Source organism: Xiphophorus couchianus, chromosome 10, assembly GCF_001444195.1.
Source record: "Xiphophorus couchianus chromosome 10, X_couchianus-1.0, whole genome shotgun sequence".
Taxonomy (NCBI): domain Eukaryota; kingdom Metazoa; phylum Chordata; class Actinopteri; order Cyprinodontiformes; family Poeciliidae; genus Xiphophorus; species Xiphophorus couchianus.
The window spans coordinates 5019813-5042929 of NC_040237.1; the positions used below are offsets into that span (position 1 = coordinate 5019813).

A 23117-nucleotide genomic window follows, 5' to 3' on the forward strand; every position below is an offset into this window, starting at 1 on the left:
GCAAAGAAGAATGTGCAAAACGTTCAGTCCATAGATCAGTGACGTGCGACTAACTTTCTGGCTGCCATTCGATGAGAGCATGATGTTCCTCCTGTCTGTAACGTCGCCAGTAAAATGGTTAAAAACATTTAACATATGAGCTGATTTTCCATAATTGAGCTTATGTATATAATGTACAGTGTTTGTTGTCACCAACTGTGTGTGTAACGAGTTTCGTGGGCGGAGGAGCGATCAGAAACGCCAGAGAACAGATTCGATGTGAAGCAGGCAGTTTTCTTGCCTCATGGCAGGGGGCGCTCGTGGTCCCAGACATTGGTTTTGTGACTCCATGACTGCAGAGTAAGAGACAGCGCGCTAGCGATAATAAGTCAATAAGTGCAGCGATATATTTATTGTTTTTGCCTCTCTTCCGACGTCAACATGGATGACTACATTTTTACACTCAAAACAGTTTTCTGAAGTGGATTTTCAATCGAAGCAGGAAATAATAACTGAAGGAAGACCAACACAGGAGCTGAAAGGTTTGCTTCTGACACAGAGATCACTTATTAATAATCGCAAAATAAACTTTAAGCCTAAAAACACACCACTGCAACAGACTGAATGTTTTGTGTGGGAAATATTTGAGTGGTTTTTTGGTATTGAATCCTGAAACTTAAAGTGACGTTGTTGTCAGTTGCTATGGCAACGAGTCTGTTTGTAGCTTGGTCGATACAGAGAGCGAGAAACAAGTGTGTTTTTTGTTTGTTTGTTGTTTTTTTTGTTTTTTTTTTTGTTTGTTTGTTTTTTTTTTTTACAAATTTTGTTGCATAGGGACCCACAGACATTCACTTTGGGGTGAGGTGTTTTTTGAGTATCATAATAATTTATAAGGTTATTTGTGATCATAATAAGAAGATAAAAAAACATTTTAGACAGAGATTGTTCTCTTTTACTTTTTTCTTTCATTTGCAAATTTATTTATCATTTTCTGCAAGTTTTTCCACATGATAAATTGATTGAATGTCTAGTGGAGTGAATGGCAAGAGAAATGTGAGTTCTTAAAAAGTAAAAGAAATAGCACCATCTGGTGGATGAATTGAGTCCCTACTAGTAATGCTTTTCAAGGTGTCTTTCCGAAAGTCACTGAAAATCTGGAATGTTAATTACAAAATCAAAAACAAATATTCTTCTTTCGATTATGGGCATTCATTTTGTATTATATTCTAAATTTGAGTCAATAAACACAGCTTCTTGTTTGTCTCTTAACTAAAACGAGGGTGGACGGGGAAGACAGTTAAATCCCATCATGCATTGCGTCAAAATCTTTTTAAAAAGGCTTCCTAAGACAAATAAAGTCAAATTATTTTCATTAAAATTAAGTGAAAACATATTCTATGATGTGTTCATATAATGTACGTTGCTTTATGTATCTCCTCTTTTTTTTCTTTCTGAGACCGTCACTGAAAGCTGCTTATCCCTGAATATAAGGGCTGACTCTGCTGTATGACAACAGTACACTCTTGTTTCTCTTCAGATCGTATAAATCTTTCGCCTTTTACTAAAGATTTCCGTGGAGAGGAACAATAAGAGTTTGTCTCAATTTTTGAGCGCCCTGCGAAAGTAGGGCTTCCTGTCACTGTTATATGTTAACTCCATCTACTTACATGTAGATAATATCATAGACATATCTATGAGTAATACATGGGCTCTTACTGTAAGTATCGCGAGGTTTTGGTTGAGCAGGTAAATAAAGCTTATTGTATAAATCCTTATTTCATAATCAGTCAATGAAAACTGGAAGTGTTTAATTTCATCTCATAATTACGTACATAATTTCACTACAACTGAGCAATTACATGTGATCAACCATAATAATTATATTACTTCATAATTTATAATATAAAATTCTTTAATTTTTGTTACCTTTTCACATAAAGTTGAAGAAAATATTAAGATACACTAAAAAGAGGCATGCAAAATTGTTTTGTCGCAATTTGTTGTTAAATCAGACTAAATTTCCCTTGTTTTAGGTCAGTGAGATTATCAAAATTATTTCTGTTTCTGAAATACAGAATTATTGTGGATTTTTATTTATTTTATTGTCACTTTGGTTTCTTTGTAATTTATTTATTTCATTAAATTCTTATCTCACAGTCTCAAATACATAGCAGTAATCCATTATTTCTTCTTATAATTATGTCTTCTGAACACAGTTACGGCACAGGCTGCTCTAAAATGAAACATGAAGGGCTTCTTTCATTTTTAATTCTTTTTTTGTTTTATTTAATAAATAAAGATGTTTTAAGCAATGGAAATTAGACATTTCTTAAACTTTATGCCTTTTTACCCAGCGACAACCTCTACGTTACATTATATTGAATTTATCATTAAATCATTTTCAGTGAATTAATTTCTGGTGGATATTTATGGAATATGGCTAAAATGTCTGCAGATCCCACACATTCTGGACACAGCATACAAGAGATGCAATGCATATTTTGAAGTGATTTAATCTTGTTTTCCTTTTCTGTAAAAAGTATTCTGCATTTAAATATTTGCAATATTTTCAATTTCCCTTCTTATATCTTCAATTGAAAGTTTAACTTTTGTGGGGTTTTTTTCTTGAATCAAAACATAGACTCCAACAGGCAGAAGCCTCCAAGCATAACACTACCACCACCATGCTTAGAGGTTATTACCGTACATTTAGGATTTAAAAGCTTCACATAATCTTCTTGTTATTGGTTTCCCGTCGTTCTTATTGTTGCTCAATCCAGTAAGTGGTGTGAAACAGCTCCTTTTTATGATGTCAAAGAGAAACTATGAGCTCCAATCAATCACAATCATTTATCAGAAATTAATAGGCCTCAGTCTTATCAAGTTAAAAGTAATTCTGATCAAAGTATTAAAGGATTTTCTACCAAATTTTGATTATTTTAGATTATATATGTAATTGTGACTATGTCTGGAGCATAGAAAACTAAAAAAAAAAAAAAAAAAGTAAACTTTTTCATTCAATCTTGTTTTTTATTCTTCAAAATCCATGTTCATGATGAGTGTGTGTAAACGTGCTACTGTACTTGAATTTATAATCAGTGAAACCCAACCATAGCAGCAAATTTAAAAAAAAGAGGTGTAAGCAGTTGTTAGAATAAATAACTGATCAGTTCTACTTCTATTTTACAAAATGGACACTTAAACTTCATCTTTTTAGGTCCAACTTGCTGGTAGCTGATATTTGGGTATGATTTTATTGCATACCCAAATCTATTTCCCTCACCATTAACACACCGACGTGTACCGCACCGTTTTCCAAACAAACTGCTTGGTGAGGGTCCAGGTCTCTTGACACATACAGTAACCCCATTAAGTGTAATTCTGGCCTTTCCTCCGTGGTTTATCCAAATCACGTGACGGTGTAGCTGGTAGGAAGGTAGAAGAAGGAAAGAGGGGGCGGCTCATATGGTTCATGTTGAAGAGAAACTGCATCAGGTCAACCAAAGAGTCGCTAAATCAAACAGGAAGCTCGGCCATTAGGTTTCAAAATAAAGCTCTGGACGACTGGCTATGCTTTTTGACCTTGTTTTTTTTTTGTTTTTTTTTTTAAGTCATCTAATTTGAGTAACTTCTGACATTGTGTTATAAAAATATTTCTTCCCCTTTAACTGTTTTACATTTTGTCACATTACATAAAAAAAAAAAAAAAAACACCAATATATTTGTGAAGTGAATAGAAAAGTATGCATTGCTTGGTTTTCTTTTTCTTTACACATAAAAATCTAAATAACAAAACAAATGCAGCATATTTTTTTTTTTTTTTGTCTTTTGAACATTTTTTTAATCTATAAGATCTAGCTCCCCCCAATCAGCAGCTAACTGCATGCGTAACTCCACTCTAAAAAATAACCGCAAAAGTACAAAAAATGTTGAATTAAAAATATGGCTTATTCAAATCAATTGCAAATCATCTTTGATTGTATTTTGTTTGAAAATATGTGTACTGTAATGCTACAGTTTTGCCATAAATTAAAGAAATTTATTTATTTTTAACTAGCTAGCTAGGAAGCTAATTTGCTATGAGCTTAAAAACCTTAGTTCAAAATTTCACCTTTCATTTGTCAAGGCAAATATGTCTGAGATCGTTTAAAGGCTTTCAATGATTTATTTTTTCTTTGTTTCATTAAAATATTGCATGTGGCTTGCTTACATCTGCAAATATACTTGTAAAATGTACAGTATATCTATATAACCTGGAATTGTGTCACATATCTGAGCTAAAACTGGGATCGACACTGGAACTGAGGTATTTTAGGGAATAGAAATTTAAGTCTACGGAAGGTTTTGACTGCCAGAAATAGGAAATAAATTCAGAAGCAATATCTGGTTGTAACAAGAAAGTTTCTTGTTTTAACAAGTTTAAGGGGATTAAGGAACATATTTTTATATCTCACTTTAACGAGATATAAATCCGTTACTTCCTAGAAGTCGTAACCTGTGGCATAAAAGGGACCAATCTGAGTCTCCATTTATTCTCTCTGTTCTTCCAGGCAGCACTCAAAAAGGTGTTGCTGTTTTACTTTTATGACATTCTCATTTCAACGAGAACATATTCTGGTTTTTATTATATAAATCTTGTCATATAATGAGTTCTATATTTTATTACATTGACAAAGTATCTCATTAAAATGAGAAAGTTTATCTTTTATTCAGTTGTAAGGATTTTTGTATTATGTTATAATGAGGTATTGTTTTAGAGTTTGTTCCTTTACTCTGGCAGGTAAGTGCTTCTGTATAGTTTAGAGTTTATAGTTAAATTTATTTTTATTTTTGTTCTAATCTGCTTCCATATCCTTCAATATTACCATTCAAAAGGTAATGTTCTAATAAATCTTTCTGTCAATTTTTTTTCAAATATTAGTTACGTTTTAACTCCGCTTCTGTTTATTTTTAGGTGTGTTGTGGGGAAGAAAAAAAAAAAATAAGAGAAAACCTTTAGAACTCAGAACTTTATTTTGAAAAGCCCTCCCGGAAGTAGTGTGCTAACGCTGTCGGTCTTGACTCAGGTTAAGTCAGCTTGTCTGCATTCCTTTTCTCTCCCTACAGCCTGGCCGATAGAGACAGAAAGAAAAGAGAGAAGAGGAAGAGGAGGGGGGGAAGAAAACACACATTATTATTCACAACCGTATAGGATTTTATGAAGCACGGAATCGACTCATACCGGATACATCAGGCCACGAAGCATAAGCATAACCCCCCCTCCGGTTCAGACGGCTCCTTCAGGACTACAAAACAGAAAGAAGACATAGATTTGTATTTTTTAGTGACGGGACCTTTCCTTCGTGTATTTGTGCGTAGCAGCTTCGTTGAGACAGCCTACAACCTTTTCTCGGCGGATATTTTCTCTCTTTTTTTTTTTCCTTTTCGTTTTTTTTTTTTTTTTTTAAATGAGGTTTTGCAAGATGGCTGATGACAGCTAGCCCCAACAAGGACAGAAAACCGCGACGTCCCCTTTAAGAACAGGAGGGTATATTTTTGTATTTTTATTAGCTAAATATAAAAAAATATGGCTGCCTCAAAAAAGCTATGAGTGTAGCTCTACTGAAAGGAGTCTATCCGGTGTTTGTGTGTACCTGTGCTACGGTAGAAAATGGTGAGGTGACGTCTGAGGTAATTTAGGCGATTTAATCGAGATAAGGAAGTGGGACGAATATGTTGTTAGCTAAAGGCTGAGGCATCGATAGGCTAATAAGATTTGAGACCAAAGTACAAAACAAACGGTACATTTGGGGGAGGGAATGGTGGTAATAATCATTGTTTAAAGGAGACATTTGATAGATGTGTCAAAGCGAGAGAGAGAGAGGAGAGGAGGGGGGAAGCAAACGGCTCTGCAACGACAGCCAACATTCCTGCGGATCCTAAAAGCCTTTGTTTTGTGCGCAGGAGCTGGACTGGACCATTAAAACGATTAACTATGCAGTAAACAGCCTCGACATGATGGCCTGGGTGTAATTTTCAGAAGAGTTGGATTATAAGGCCTTTTGTTGTGAGAGAGAAAATTGGATAAAGCAGAAAGCAGAGGCCTTGTGTACATATATATTCTTCAAAACAGAAATATTGCTTTGTGTGTGTGTGTGTGTGTGTGTGTATGATTAAAAAGACAGGAGGTTGTGCTTGGGTTTTTTTCCCCCCCTCTCATCTCAGCAATACGACGGGTTTTTCTCAGCCTGCGGCCAAACGATCGCAGGTTGTGTGTGATTAGATTGCTGCTGGATGCTTATTTATAATTCAGCGGACAAAAGCATTGCGCTGCGTACTCATTATTGAGGGAATCAGGCGTCCTTGAGGCTCCTATGGAATACAGTCACATTTTTCAGAGGCGTTTCTCTGTGTGAATAGAGAATAGGAACCAGGGTGTGGACCTGAACAGCCCTTTTTTCATTCTGAATTGGTTGCTATAGTCGTCCATAATCCGTCGTTAGGTTAGGGGGAAGGCCTGGAGTGGCAGCAGGAAGAAAGATCAAGATCCCTGTCATGTGTCACATGGAGATGCATGCCTCTGGGTGATGGTACGCTGTTCTCTGTGCCTTGGTTTTACCTGTAGCGGACGGGGTTTGGTTCTGTTCTGTGAGCACACACTGAATCACTGAAGGCAGGTCTGGTGGTTCCGAGTGTGACTTGGAGGAAAGGAAAGCACTGCTTCCTGTAATCTGAACAGCGTCACCCTGTCTGTTTTATGTGTTGAAATCCACCTAGGTATTTCGCCTGAAGCCTCCTTTAGCTCAGTTTTCCGGGAATTTGGCTTCATGCTGCATTACTAAGCAATACTCGTCATCTGTCAGGGAGGGTGTGCATACAAATATTGATCTTTCTGGACTCGGTTTTTGAGAGTGTCGGGTTTCCTTTGAGAGAGAGACGCACAAAGCGGCCTAAAAAAGGTCTGATTTGTATGCCTGCCTGCACCACCATGGCCTCTGACATGGCTGAGACGTGGAGGAACTGTTTTGAGGAGGAGCTCATCTGCCCTATCTGCCTGCACGTGTTCTCTGATCCCATCCAGCTGCCCTGCAAGCACAACTTCTGCCGGGGCTGCATCAGCGAGGCCTGGGCCAAAGACTCCTCGCTGGCTCGCTGCCCCGAGTGCAATCATGCCTACACGCAGAAGCCCAGTCTGGAGAAGAACCACAAACTGTCCAACATAGTGGAGAAGTACAACGCCCTGAGCGTGGAGAAGGCCAGTACGCCGACGCTGCAGTGCATCCTGTGCCGCCGAGGCCCGCCGCTCCCTGCGGTCAAGGTGTGCCTGCGCTGCAATGCCCCGTGCTGCCAGTCCCACATCCAGACGCACCTGCAGCAGCCGTGCTCGGCCCTGGGGCACCTGCTGGTGGAGGCGGAGGCCATCAAGGCCTGGACCTGCCCGCAGCACGACGAATACCGGCTGTACCACTGCGAGGCCGAGCAGACGGCGGTGTGCCAGTACTGCTGCTTCGCCCGGTGCCACCCCAGCCACGGCCACGCCGTCACCGACGTGGAGCTGCGGCGCAACGACATCAGAGTAAGACGTACTAATCAATCACACATCAATGCTTTCAATTTAATGTTTAGTTAATCTATAAAGACAAACTCTATTCTCTCCAGGCCTGGAAGATAAATTGCCTCATTATTGTTGTTTTTGAAACAGTAAACTTACTTTTGTAAAGAACTCTTCAAACTAGAAGTGGAAGACATTTTAAATATCCAAAATAAGACACATCCAAACTGAAATAAAGACAACTCATAACGGAAACCATAAACAAAATGAATTATAAAGTCTCTGTAAACAAAATTTCCCTTCAAAAAATGTTAGTAATCAGAATGGAAATGATTAAACTCATTCAAATTTATCATACGATTAATTGCAACAGGCTTAATCATCTCTCAAATTTCTGATCAAAAATATGTAATGAATTGAATCTAATAACTGAGTCAAAATCAACTGCAAACATTCCAGTTAAATCCAGTCAGATTTACTTTTTAAAGCCAGGTGGTTAAAGAGTCTCTATCTAAGGAAGCCCAGCCAGTTTCATTGAGTCATTGAACAAGTTGCAGTCGCTCCTTCTGAGCAAGCATGTGGCGACAGTCGAAAGGAATCACTCCCTTCCAACAGAGAAACATTCTGTCAAAAGTAGGGCTGCAACTAAACGACTGAACAATTCATTAAATCGGCTTATTTCATTTAAGCATTTTATACATATAGACCAATAGTTAATTTTCTTTTTTTCATAAGAAAATAAACACTTTATTGCCTAAGATGCAATAACACTACATTCCTTTACACTTGATCATTTGTAGCATCTAAAAAAAGTTCTAACATCAACAAACGAAAAGCTCTAACCTTTGTGCTTGACTTGGCATCAATACATCAGCTAGTTGTTTAATAAATGTATAGCGAAAGGTGCTTGTGTTTTTACACAATTTGAACCGGGATAAGCTAAAACTATGCCACTTGAGGAGTTTTGTGTAGAACATATTTTCAAAGTTTTCCTGTCTTAAATAAAAAATGTGTATATTTTTGCCCAGTTTTGTATAATTAACTGCTCTCAGGCTGTTGATCCTTCTGCAATTAATCGATTACTAAATTAGTTTACAAATATTTCAGTAGTCAGTTCATCAGGATTAATCTGGTTAGTCATTTCAGCCCTTGTCAAAATGGATTCATTTTCACCAAATGCTGCAAGATAACAAACAAGAAGTCGTATAATAAGAGTCAAAGGAGGGTGACACGGATGATTGATTATGTAGCTTAAAAATAAATATTGAATTTAACTCAAATTTTAAAAATTGTGCTCAGAACTGCACTTAGGTTCTGAAATGTGTTTCAAGCATTTTTAAATTATTTGTGTAACGATGGGAATGACCATTGAATCTCTGTATATTTTGTTGGATTAAAAATGGCTGCATCAAAGAGCCTGCAGCACATTTTGGACTAGAAAACAGTTTATAATCCTTATGGGAGGAAAAACTGTGAGCTGGCCAGTCGGCACTAAAAAAACAAAAACAGAAATCGGTATCAGCCAATCAGTGCACCGCTATGAGCAGTTAAACAGGCTATTGGTCGGTTTCTCTTTTCCCTAATTCACTCCTCTACCTCCTACTCACTAAATAATTATGTAGAATTTAATTTTTTTTGTTTTTCAAGTTTTCTTTTGAATTCTAAACAAATGATCAAAAATCAAATCTCTTTTGTTTTTAAATTTGATCTCATGTGTTTGTCTGAAAGACATATATTACACCCAATTTCCATTATTTATGGCTTTAACGCCCATTTGGGCGAGTTAGCTCTTGCAAAATATGACAAATATGACCCTAATCAGGCCAAAAATAAACACAAGCAACCTCCTGGGAGTCAGTTTTAGGCATGGGAGCCAAATGACACCACTTCCTGACTGCTAACTGATTAGATCATAAAAAAAACCTTAAATCATCACTTGCCATAGCAGCTATGAAACATCCCTAAAATATTCTGTGGCAATCGACTCCTTTTCATATCCAGTTAAATCCAGAAACGACCAAAAATTCAAACTGGCATCCACTTGTAAATTTTCCAGATCTGACTTGTTGGAGTTTGTCAGATTATCGGTTATCAAAAAGGAAAGTTCAAGTGTTTTGATAATGCCGCTTCACTAACCAAAAGAGTGTCCTTTACATCTACTTTATATTCTTAACATCAACATAACAAGTGCCACATTCTGTGATCTCTCGCTGTCGTTTAAAATTACTTGACTGGAGAAATTTGGGATGAAAATCTGATGGGGGGGGGGTGGATCAAAATAAGATGTTCATGTTTTTATGAAATGCGTGCATTTTGAGTGCTTCCACTCTTATCCGGCATGTTTTCAGTTGCGGCCCTTTCCAAGCCTCCATTCTCATCTGTTGGAATGGCAAACAATGCGGTGGAGGGAGGAACAATGAGGGCCCCTCAGAGGGCCTTATCTCCCCAGCACAGGTGCATCCGAGCACAGGGATCACCAGTTGTCGAGACGAGGGGGGTGGGCAGTTGGAGAGAAGTCGAAGGAAAGAGGGATTAAAGTGATTCATCACTTGCCTCTGCGGACATTTCTCTTTTTTTTTGTTGTTGTTTTCAACCTATTCGGTTTCTGGGGGAGGGGTCCGGTGTGCTCACCACCTCTGGTTCGCACAGGGGTCACACCGGTTGCTCTCGCCGGTTTTAAAAACGTTTAAATAAGGTGTGACAATACAGTTTGGCCGAGAGGAGAAACACGAAGGCGTCACTGTTCGCTGACTCATATAGTTCACCCAACATTTTTAGGTGTCAACCATGACATACAAGGCTGCCTTTCCTGTTGGTAATGCTATGACTCAGCTGTATGTACAGTTAAATATCCTCTGAGGGTCCGTGACATGGCCGCCGGGTGGAACTATTAAAAACTGAACAGAATCTTCTACTTTTACTAACACGCAATATTACAGTTTTACCCCAAGAAACAAGAAATGTATAGAAACTACTTTTTAGAGCTGTAACTGCTGGTTATTGTAATTATCAATAAATCTACCTATTGGATAAGAAAAAGAAGAGCACAATCTACAGATTTTTTATTCAAGCTTTCTTCATACAATTTTAGAAAAACATTAAAAGATGCAAATAAACAAATCAATTCCTTTTTTAAAATTAGAAAATGAAGATTTTATTGCCTAACAAACTTTTTTTAGTGAACACTTAAACATTTGTAGCAAAGCAAAAAAAAACCTTCTAACATCAACGCATAAAAAACTTAGTGTAACATTGATCTGTTTATTGTTTTTGATTAACTGATACATGGACAGCAAAAGGTGCATAAATTTTGTTTTACAGAATTTGAACCAGGTGAAGCCAAAACCAAGATATTTTTGTGTCGTAAGTGGAAAATGTATGTTTTTGGTTTTTTTTAAATAGTTTTGGCTTTGTGTTCTTTCAGTAAATTGACTTTGTTGAATCTTTATACTTCAGTTAACCACAATTAACCAATTACTAAATTAGTTGACAGATTATATCAATAATTGATTCATCATGATTAATCGTTTCAACCCTACTACTTTTGGTGTTTTCTACCTTTGGATATTTATTGAAAAATAATTTTAAAAATGGAAATTTTGAGGGTATATTTTTTATGTTCAATGATTGCACAACCCTATAGGCTACCAGGTCGGGCTAATAGAAACAACACACTTCGGTGTGGAAGTTGCTCCTGAGGGAAGGCGAAACGGCAAAGGTGTTATGTTTTATCTTTTTCAACTTTCTGCATTGAATACTCTGAACTTGGAAATATTGACAGCTTTTGTTAAACTAAGGCTTTGTTGGCCTGTTTTTAATAATGTTAACAATTCAGCAGCATTAACATCTTAAATGTTATTGGCTTAAAATCTACACTGTTATCATTTTCCTTGTTTTAACATGTAATCTCTGCTCCCAATATAAATAATTACTGCTAGAAATACTGGAACAAATAGATTTTCAAAGCTGCTGTTATAGCTTTTAAAAAGGAAAATTAGTATCAGCAGGTTACGGCTTTACGGAATTTGGCCACCGACTTGTGATCGGTGGATCCCTACCCATCACGTTTTTGTTTATCTTTGCAATCTGGTGTTTTTCATACGGTTTGAATTGTGAGTAATAAAACATTTGTAAAAACAAACATCAGCAAAGTTCTCAGCCTTCCAAATCCAAGAGATTAATGGATTAGTTTTTAAATATAAACCTTGGTTAGGAAGCCATTTGTTGTTTAAATGTGGTGTTGCTTTTACTTTTTTATTGCCATTTCTGAAATGCCCTACATTTATTTGTCTAAAATACCTGCTATATAAAACCCCATCAACCTTTTTTTCCAATAAACTTTTAAAACTAACATCTTGATTTTGATTTCTAGTGTTAAAAGGCAGTTAAAACCTACAGGTAAAACAACTAAAAGGTGCCAAATCAGGAAAAAATCTGCATGTTTCCATTCTTATGTTTTCAGATAAATGCAGACATAACACTGAGCACGAATGGCCCTGATTAAGTTTTAAATATTCTAACTTGTGCTGTTTTGATCCAGGTTATTCGATTTGTACCAGATGGTTAAAACAGGTCTGACAAGCAATTTTATATTTGGTTGCACATAAAAAAATAATCAGGTTATTGGTGCTGTTGCAGAGATTAATATATAGTGGCTTTCCATCTCTAATAATGTTTTGTAGGTGTTGTTCTTGTTTCCCAGATAAATTCCTTAGAGATCAAGACTTTTTTTGATCTACAGCTCATGGTTTAACTAAGACTAATGTTTTGAAAAATCTATATATTGCTGCACAATACTGGTAATTATTGCGATGCGAATATCAGTTGCTATTTTCTTTCTTTGTCCAATTGGAGCATCTTCTGCTGTAAAGCTTTGTCCACCTGGTTAAATATTACATTAGCATGTAAAAGGCAAGTTTGTAGTTCTTTGTGATATAGATATTGCACACGCTGATATTGAGATATTATTTGCACTGTATTGCACTGAAATGTTGTAGAAATAAGAAAATTGACAGTACAGAAAAAGTACAAATATAAACCAGCTTAAAAAACTGTTAATGCATCATTGGGAAATATGTTGCGTAGAATGGGTGCCCCAAGGATCAAAATGTACATTTAATAGAATAGAATAGAAGTACTTTATTCATCCCAGCAGGGAAATTACTTTGCAGTTACAGCATAGAGACAAGACACAATAACAACTACCACTGAGTAGTAGTTGTAGATAAAATAAAATATAAAATGCTATAAATTGTAAAAATATAAAATGCTGTTAATATAAAAAGCAACTTAAGAGCAGTCCTTGCAAAGATTCAAAAAATGCAGATATGTATATGTAAATATATGTTTGTGCAATATATATATTTAAGGTTGAGAATAGGAGATTTAAGTGTCATGTAATGTAATGTGGAAATAATTTAAGTTTATCTTAAATTCGAACAGATAATGTAAAATTCCTTCCAGTTGGGCATGATAATTTGTTTTAATTAATTTTTTTATTGCTTTTACTTTTTGCCTGTTTGAAATAAATAATGACAGAATAACTTTCTGAAATTTTAAATCTTAAAATCTATCCAGACTGTCATGGTCTTTATACTAAGAGTGCCGTGCACTGCACTGCTGGCGTCTCTGCTGCAGCAACATGTTTAGCATTGGCTTTGGTGATTGGCTAATTCCTTCTAGCACAACTTGAACACAACAATAACATTTTTTGAAGCAAATATGAATCCCCAATGGTCCAAGTAAAAAGCAGTTTTGTCATCCATAAATTTGTTTGCAGATGCTTTGCCGTCACATTTATGGACGTACTAGAAACACACAAGAAAGGTTCCAGCTCAAGACTTTTAGGTGCAGAAAAAAAACAAATGTGATTGTGTTAACATTTTTAACATGTTAAAATCTTTGTAATTAATTAATTGAAATTGACACTTTAAAGTACTGGTCCTAATTTTAATATAATGTAAATATTACATTAAAAGTAATTATGTTTTCATTTATTTATTGGTTTATTTCAAACATGTTTTTGAAAACAAGAAATCAGTAGGACAAAAGCAAACGTGCATACATAACTAAGAACAAAGTAATAATAATAATATTTAATGACTCAATATTTATCAGTAATTTGTAATTATGCGGCTTTAGTCAGCCGTTCTAGGACCAGGAACAGTTCATCCGTATATTTAGATATTTGCCATTTTGTCCTCATGTTGATGATGATGATGATGGTGGTGCACTCACCGCCCTGCAGCCCCTCCCTCGCCCTGCTCTCCACCTCTATCAGCCCCCAAACCTCTTTCACCTCCCTCTCGCCATCCAGCAGCCACCCAAAGCCAGACCCGACCTTCCCCCTAGCCCTCCTCTCCTGCGCTGATGGAAGGGGCTCTGTAGTGAAATGACAGCTGAAGAGCACCCTTCCTCTGTTTTTTAACCTCTGCTTCCCTCCCCCAAAGGTATCCCATACATGTAGCTAGACACGCCCCCTCCCCCTCCTCCTCTTCTTCCTCCTGGTCCTGCGCTGACTTCTGCTCAGAGCCTAACTCAATCAGTCAGCACAACCAGGTCACCGTCCTGGATCCAACCAACTGTGCATGTAACAGAGCTATGTAGGGCAACGATTCCCGACCATGTGCCGCCGAGACCCGACACTGTGCAGCTTTTCCTTCCTATCAGCCTCTAAAGCAGCTGATCACTAATGGTGAAATCAGCTGCTTTGTGCTGGAATGCCTCTGTGCTGAGGATGATGATGGCATGTGAAGAAACCTTCAGCTGGAGGGAGCAGCTGATCATTTAGGATTCACTCTCTCTTTAGGCTTAGCTGCGAAATTAATGCATGTTTTCTGTTTTACTTGTGAGGATATTTAAGTTTGCAGATTATCCCCAATACTAAATCGATAAGGATTGCAGAATGTTTATATATGAGCAGTTTTGAATAAAGAGAAGTATTTTCATAAGTTATGATAAGGTAAGGTAACTGTATTTATGTAGCACATTTTCAGCAACGAGGCAGTTCAAAGTGCAAACAAATACAAACAAAACAACAAAATCAAAAGATGAGGGTAACAGCAAAAAAGAGAAAAGTACAAAAGTAGTGCGTAATTTATGAACTAATAGAGGTTTCTCTGGATCTTAAGTTTGTTCTGGATATAAAACTAAATGTTGTTTTGGGTTAAGTTCTAGATTTGTATAAAGCTAAATGTCGGTTCTCCATGTTTGATTCCTGTTCTGGGTTGCTAAGTAAACTAACGCGAGTTTCTCTGTGTCTTGCTCCAATATTAAAAGTATAAAGCTAAATTTTGGTTGGTTCTCCATGTTTGATTATAAAACTAAATGTTGGCTCCAGTTGTTCTGGGTTGCTAAGTAGATGGTACTGTCTAAGTTTGTTCTAGAGTTGTAAAGTACAAAGCTAAATGTTGGTTCTCCATGTTTGATTCTGGTTCTGGGTTGCTAAATCTTGCTCCGATATGAAAGTATAAAGCTAAATGAATAAAACAGTAATACTAATAGTATTTCTAATGCAAGAAGATTCAGACAATAATAAGACTTATATGCCTAATTTATTCTTTTGGAAACTCCTCTTTGTTATTCATGTAATTTTTAATGATAATGAACCATAAAAAGTTCTGTTATTGGTGACACTGTGCACATGCTCATTAAGTTTTACTTGCTACCACAAATATTAAAGATACAAAGCGTTTAGTTATTGATTAAATTCAGTACCCTATAAGAGTAGCATAAGGGGCTTAAAAAAATCACCTTGAGGGCCACAAATGGCCCCCAGCCCACACTTTGGACACCATGAGTTGAACAGGTCCAAATAGTTACTTTAAAGATCAGGTTTTTTCCTGCCATTTAATGTTGCACATCATCACATATCATTAAAAATAAATAATGATGATAATAGTAATAGTAATAATAATTATTGAAATAAAACAATACTTAGTGTTGGACAATAAATACATTTTTATCTTTTAATAAAATCAAAGATTTTATTTGTAAGCCAGATAGTCCAGTCCTAATAATAATAATAATAATAATAATAATAAGCACCTATGTCTAGTTTATTTGCAGCTAAAGTTGAACACACTGCAAAAACACAACATCTTAGTTTTGTCTTATTTCAAATTTATTAACTTAAAAGTAACTTTTCAAATTTTAGAAAAAGTACTAGTTATAAATGAAATAATCTGCCAGTGAAACTAGTACTTTAAAAAAAATCAATATTAAGGAGTTATTGACTTAAAAAAAACTCCTGTATCTTGCTTAAAAAGTTATCTGTATGTTAGTTTTGTGTTATTTCAGGCTTGCTAAGATATTTGCACTTGAAATTGGATCAGAAATACTTGAAAAGATGTTTTTGTTTTTGCCGTGCAGGGAGATAGTTTGGCTGAGCAGCCGTCTGCCGCTGCTCACATGCCATCCTCCTCCCAGAAATAACAGGTGCTGTTGCTAAAACATTGCCACGGCTCATGGAGCAGCTTCCAGTGGGTGATCCAATGTCTTTTAGGAGGAAAGTGCTGGACGGGGGAGGAAGAGGAGGAGTAGGAGGAGGAAGAGGCGGAGGTGCACCAAGGGGAGAGCAGAGCTGCCGGAGCTTTTTACTGACCATTTATCTATCTCTGCTCTCTGCCTCCAGCTCCCCCAACTTCGGTCCTCACTCTCTAATGCAAACACCAAATAGCTGCTGGTTGCCATGGCAGCACCCCCCTCCTTTCCTCCCCAGCAGGGATTGCATGTTGGATGGAGACTAAATTAGCCAGCTCCAGGAGTTCCAGTATCTCTGGTATGGTGAGCGAATGCTTGTGGCTAACTGGAGGTTATAACTTCCCTTTTTTCTTGGCTTTTTTTTTTTTCCAGCAAAACCTGCTGAGACAGCAGGAGCGCGTGGAGGAGCGAGTGCAGGAGATAGAAGAGCAGCTCTGCAAACTTGACTCTGACAAGTGTACAGTGGAGGTAAGTATGAAGGACTTTATTCACACATTTTAGCTGTAAAGCTGCAGTATGCAACATTTATAAACAATATATATTTTTGCAAATTTGACATACAGTATAAGACTTGCGGTGTGCTAAGCCCGGGGCTTGGGACGCTAGGTCAATCATCCAGCCGGCAGCCATGTTTTTGAGTTAAAAAATGTTTAAAGTTGACAGGAGATTTGAATATATCACTTGAAAGTCATGCAGTTTTGGAAGACTGGAAGGTTAATGTCTGAACACCATAAAGTCTTACAAAATGCAAACATTTAAAAAAAAAACTTAAACAAATAAGCAATGCTAAGCCTGGTGGTAGCACAAGTCAAGCTTGGTGGCCCGCTAGGCTAATAATAAACTGAGGGAAACCCTGAGTATGGAATGAGACAGATAATCTGTGAAAAAAATCTAGCTCCTCTGCCTTCTCACAATGAAAGCGAGAAGGTAGGTTTTAATGCTAAAGCTAGTTAGCATGACCAACTAGCCAATAATGGCAGATAACTGGTTTTCCTGTAACTGTAAGTTATTTCTCCGCCAATAGCATTTTTATCAGCGAGTACATTAGGTTGATTGACAGCGCTAAGACCTGCCTCCTGGCTCTGATTGGTTGTTTTTGGTCAGGAGCTGTGCATTTCAGTAGACGGCAATATTAAGCTCAGGGATAACATTGGGCTACTAAAAAATATTTTTTGGAAGTTTTCTATGTTTTTTCCACTGATTTAGGACTATTTTGCACCACTGAATCCAAAATTGACATCCATTTTTCTCAATCATGTCCGGTTTTTATTCTAATTTGGTTTAGAAAAAATTTGATCTTCTGACTAAATTGATGACATTTTTGTGACATTATCAGTTCATTTCTGTTAAGATTTCTCATCCAAAAAAGGTTTTCGGAGGAAAAAAAAAGTTTTATACCAAAGTATATTAATTAAATGATACAAACTTTCTGTAAGTTGAGTAATAAACACGGGTAATGGTAAGCAAATGTAAATTAAACATTGCGTCTTCACTGTGCAAAATTCAGGGCATGAGCTTCTGTTTCTTCAAACGCCTCGTATGCTGAGCAGCAGAAATGTCTCTCTTCAGTCTAAAGTAATCAGCCGTCATGACTGCATCCCAAACTAATACGCATTTAGTTCAGAAAGTTGACCCTATTGAGCAAAACCAACGTGATGTTTGGATTCAGCCCATCAAAATCATCCTAAAACAGTTGAAAAGCCCCCAGACATTTTTTTTGGCTGTTGACCAGTGTTATCTGTCTCATACTATGCTTTCACAAAATGGAGGCAATTTTTAAAAAATAAAAAGCTTCTTTTTTTTTTTTCTAGAAATATCCATACAGCAGTTTTAATTCACTCTTGAACTGCCCACAGGACAGAGTGTGTGAGCTGAAAGAGGAGGTACGCCTGCAGTACCAGCGCATGCATCAGCTCCTGGAGGAGGACCTCGGCCGCACGCTGGAGGCCCTGGACCGGGCTCAGGCTCGCTTCTTCCAGGAGAACGCGGCGCAGATTCTGGCCCTGGGGGAGCAGCGGCACGAGGCCCAGAAGCTGCTGAGCTCCATCCACACGGCCTTCAGCAAGGCGGAGGAGCTGAGCTTCATGAAGAACACAAAACCCGTTAAAATCCTCACAGACAGGTGAGAGATCTGAAGCATCTGGATCATTTAGAGGAGATCATCTCATTTTTTGCCTGGACAGGGAGGAAGACATGCGGCAAATGTTGCCAGGTCCGGGAATTGAACCCGCGACGGACTCGTGGCCTCCAAACGTGGGTCGCACTATCCCCTACGCCACCACAGCGCGCCGTTCAGAAATGTTTTCTGTCATTTTTAATTTCTTTTTTAGAAAACAAAGTGAGGAAAAATCATTCTGGTATGAAAAAATGTAAAAATGTTATTTTTAAGCCATATGGCTCGAACTGTTGCATTGATGCAGCGTGACATGGAGGAGACCAGCAGTGGTGATTGCACATTTTGTCTTAGCAGTGTCGTTTAGCAATTTACTGGAAACAGGAACACACGAGTTCCTGAACTGGTTCAGTTCACAGGAGGGAACTTGATTTTATCTAGCAGATCGCAGACGGCCGTCATAATATGTGAAGGTGTCATGTGAGGGTCATCACCCTAATATGCGAGGGTGATTAGTCAGAACAATTGATGGCTAATTTTGCTGAAATTAGAATCGGATTTGAACCTTTAGCCTCTGAGCTAAAGTAGAAAGATGGTTCCACTGTTTTTGTTTTTTTATTGCTCTGGCTTTTAAATCATATTTGATCATTTCTCCTTGAAAAAAATGAAAAATACTGATCAATTCTGCCACAGGCAAAGTTTGTAGCCCAATAAAGCGCAGTGAAGTCAGTCATTAAATCAGGGTTTGGCTGATTGGCTGCTCTGTCTTTGGACATGAATGAAACACAAACAAATCACTTACTGTGGAAAATTTCACACTGGACTTTAAGCAGTTTGGATTCTCTGGCTCTCCACTTTTTTATTTTATTTACCTTAGTTTTTTCTTCTACTAAACTTTCCATTAATGTTCTTGGATGCAGTACTTTGTGAATAGCGAGCTTCTTTAGAAATTAGCTTTTTGTCAGTGATGATGCAGCCATAACTCGGCATTTCTGTATTAAAAATATTTTTTAATAATCTTATTCAGTATTTAAGTTTTCTTTGTAACTAAATTCCTTAACAGGAAAAAAATGTGTTTGAAGGATATCACTTTGTGTGTCATAAATCAATTTTAACAAACGAGTTTAGCTTTCTGAAGTGAATTACAGAAACAAACATTTTGATTATGTTCTACTTTATTGCGATGCTTCGTCATGATTTCTTGCTGTTGTCACCTTGTTGCAGGTCTCAGGCCTGCGTGGGAAGCAGCCTCCCTCCTTACAAAGTGGGGAATCTGAACTCTAAGCTGTTTCTTTCTGAGATCTCAAAGCGAGAGAAGAGCTTGAAGCGAACGCTTGAGGGTAGGCAGCGTAACATTGGCACGTGGAGAATCAACCTGATCGCTGTGATTAAGTTTTTAATCTTTTTAATTTGTATGTTTTGTCTCAGTTCCTCTCACCCCGCCGTCGGCGTTCCTGCAGACCGTCGCCGCTTTCCCCAGTGGCCAGAGCTCCGGCTCCGGGGCGGAGAAACGAAAACATTCCACCGCCTTCCCGGAGGGAAACAGCAGCACGGGGAAAAACGCCACTCCGGGTTTCAAAGACTCATCCTCATCTTCCTCCTCTTCTTCCTCTTCGTCGTTACCCAAGCAGCCCTACCTGGGGTCCAGCTCCGCCTCCGGAGAGGGCCAGTCCGCCAACCAGCAGACTCTGGGCCCCTGTGCGCCGCCCCACATTGGTGAGGGCGGCGGCGCCGGAAGCGGGAGCGGCTCCCTGACCAACCATCACTCCGGCTCCGTGTTCGGCTCCTCCCACTTCCCGCCGGGGGGCAGCGGCTCCTCCCACTCCTCCCAGCAGGCCGTGCTGCCGCAGTACGGCGGCAGGAAGATCCTGGTCTGCACCATGGATAACTGCTACTGCTCCGGAGTGCCGTCGGTGTCAGGCCACCGCAGCCACCCTCCCTACCCGCGCTCAGGCTCCTTCCCTTGGGTGAGCCCCCAAGACTACCCGCCCCCTCCCGGCCTGGCCTCTGGAGGGCCATCCATGCAGGGGCTGGCGGTGAGGGACTGGATAGACGCCTCACAGACGCACAGACATGCTGATTTCTACGGGCTGTACGGGCAACCGTCCACCAAGCACTACGTCACCAGTTAACGCAGCGGTTATGCTCTTAAAATAGAGACGGGCACCAAAATAGCACACACCTTTACAGATTTATAAATCTGAAAACAACACATAGTGGCCGAGCTCACGAACACTGCAAAAACAAATTCCGACCAAGTATTTTTCTCTGGTTTCTAGTGCAAATATTTTAGTAAAGTTGAAATAAAACAAAACTAACTTGCAAATATCTTTTCAGGAAGATATAGGAATTTGTTTTAAGTTTGTTCCTTTAATGTTAATGAAAAATTAGTAATACCACCAATAGATTATTTCTACTATTACATGGAGAAAATGTCTTGTTATAAGTGAAATAATCTGCCAAGTACATTTTCAACAATATTAAAGGAATTATTGACTTAAAAACAGGGGTGTCCTAACCTTTTACCACATGAACCAAAGGAAGAAAAAATTGGGGATTTCTTTAATAAAAAAGGGATGTTATTCATTTTAGATCCAAAAATTAAAAAGAATTTTGCACACTTACTGTGTTAAGAGGCATCTTGTTTAAAATTTTTAAACTTTTTGGGCTCGCTACATAAAATTTATTTTCAGTACAAGGATAAATTTGAGGCTAAAGAGTTGCTTTCTTTCGAAACGTTTGCTACAAATCAGAAATTTTTAATAGAAACTAGACCAAAAATATTTGGTAAGAGTTTGTTTTTGCAGTGAATGAAATTGTGTTTGCATCTGCACACACATATAGAAGACACACACACACACACACACATTCGGGGGCAGGGTTGATCTGTTTTAATGTTCCTTTAATTTTATCCAGTGTTTCATGTAGATAAAACACAAACTCTGCTCATTTTGGCACAACTCGGCTCTGCGTTTTTACACAGGGAAAAAAAACAAAAAAAACTTTATCTGGAGACAAGAGGGTGATGTTAATCTTTTTATTTATAGAATAGGAATCAAATTGATAGAAAATGAACTGTTATTAGAAATAATGTTTTCATTCTTCTACACAATTCTTCACCGAGGCTAAAGGGAAAAGGAGATAACAGGCTTCTGGTTTCAGCTCGTGTTTCTCTTGATATAATCACCCCTGCAGTTATGCTGAGGCCCAGCTGCCTTATGATGTTCATATATTATTTTTGTCCACAAGCTGACTTTGTTTGATTCTTTTTAAAAAGAGGAGAAGATGGCCGCCACTTCTTCCCGCTCTCTCTGTCTCTTTTTGATTTTTATCAACTCTGCACTTCTTCTTCCTTTTCATTTGCTAAGTTCAGGGATGCGTCGCACAGCTTGAACGCAAAACGCTCTTCCATGGAACACCCACAATGCACTTGTGGACGCCTTCCTGCTACTGGAGAGGGGGGGAGGGGCCTACAGAGCTGCGTCTTTGGGGCACCAGCAGCCCCCTAATTCCTTAAACTCCCTTCCTGCTGCCACAAGAGGGCAAACAAAAACCTACGAAGACTTTTTCCCCCTTTCTTTGTGATTACTATGGCTTTGTGTTATTTGGTACATCTGTAGGAATCATGTAGAGACAGAAACTGGACAAACCAAACCAATCATGCATCTGGATGATCTGACGATGCTGTAATTGTACTTCCTGCAGGGCAAAGATGTCACTTCCTCTAAAAAAAAAAAAAAAAAAAAACAAGCACATGAGCTCTTGGCTTCCTGTTTGCAGCTGAAAGCATGCAAGGAAGAATTTCTTTCTGTTTTTTAAGCACTCAAACGCAGAACAATGGGGAAGGCGGGGACTGTATGCTGTTTTAAATGACTGTATGAAAGAAACAAACAGCGGGAGGAAGTTTTTCATGAACTTTTTCTAAAAGAACAAAGATGAGAGATGTAAGCAATGATTCATCATCCTATAAAGGAGTTGTTACAACAGCTAACATTATAGCGGCGGGGGGGGGAAAGTATCGTTTTTTGTAAATATTTTGTGAAATGGGAAGTGAAAAAAAAAGAGGAAAAAAAAAAGAAAAGTTGCCGACGTGATTTGGAGATGGGTTCCAAATAAACGAATAATTTAATCTGGTCTCTGCTGTTAACTGTTCACGTGCAAATCCCATCATCTCATTTAAAGGATAGAAGTGGTGATATCCTATATTTTTGTTACTGTAAATAAATCCCATGAAACGGCAAACCAAGAAGTGTGTTAGTATTCAAATACATCCTGCTTCACGCCTTGATTTCTCATTGTGAAAGTCGTTTGTTCCTGGGGACGATCACTTGTTTTTGCAGTTAAAATTGGATTACAAGACATTTAAATTAAGTTGTATTTATAGTTAAAATAGTAAAAAAAATTAAAATAACCATAAAAAAAGAAATAGAAAAGAGGCCTTTTTTTTTCTTCAAATTTACCATCAACCTACACACCTCAATTTGTTCTGGAAAAATAAATACACCCTTATTTACTGCCCATGCAAACATTGGATGAGTGTTTTTACCATCAAGTTCACAAGACAATAATGTTTTTCATCTAAACACGAGAATATATACTTGTTTTTTGCTTTATATCTCTTTAGAAATTTAAGAAAATTTATATAAAATACATTTAAGATTATTTCAGTGGAAATATAATTGCACCACGACTGATAAAATTCATCACTTCTTCCAAATTCCTGATGGTCATTTTCCGTACAGCGCAAGAATGTTTTTCAAGCAGAGTTTCTGAGTTTCTCGTTTGTGTTCAGGCTTGTAGTTCACGTTAGTCGATGTTCAAAATCGAGACGTATGCGTCAAGCTAGCTCAAGACAAAATGAAAGTTACTGAAAAGCACCGGTGCTACGAGGACAAAGGTATAGTGAAGTCTGCCGCTTGAAATTGTTAATAAAATTAACATATATTAATGTATATTAATGTAAATTAATGTATATGGTTATTTATCCAGTAAAGAGGAGTAAAGTCAGGAGAA

At 37.8% G+C, this 23117-nt stretch overlaps 1 protein-coding gene and 1 non-coding gene across 2 annotated transcripts; both read left to right on the forward strand.

The window, feature by feature from the left end:
• The first annotated feature begins 1496 nt into the window (after positions 1 to 1496).
• LOC114152434 (U5 spliceosomal RNA) lies at positions 1497 to 1610 on the forward strand. Its single transcript, XR_003597118.1, has one exon. It is a non-coding gene; the product is annotated as a U5 spliceosomal RNA (small nuclear RNA).
• A 3414-nt stretch (positions 1611 to 5024) lies between these two features.
• trim8b (tripartite motif containing 8b) lies at positions 5025 to 22233 on the forward strand. The gene is made up of 5 exons (XM_028030213.1): positions 5025 to 7534; positions 16364 to 16459; positions 17848 to 18113; positions 19329 to 19444; positions 19533 to 22233. Exons 1-5 carry the CDS (start codon positions 6929 to 6931, stop codon positions 20234 to 20236), a joined length of 1788 nt encoding a protein of 595 aa, XP_027886014.1. The 5' UTR covers positions 5025 to 6928; the 3' UTR covers positions 20237 to 22233.
• The last annotated feature ends 884 nt before the right edge of the window (positions 22234 to 23117 follow it).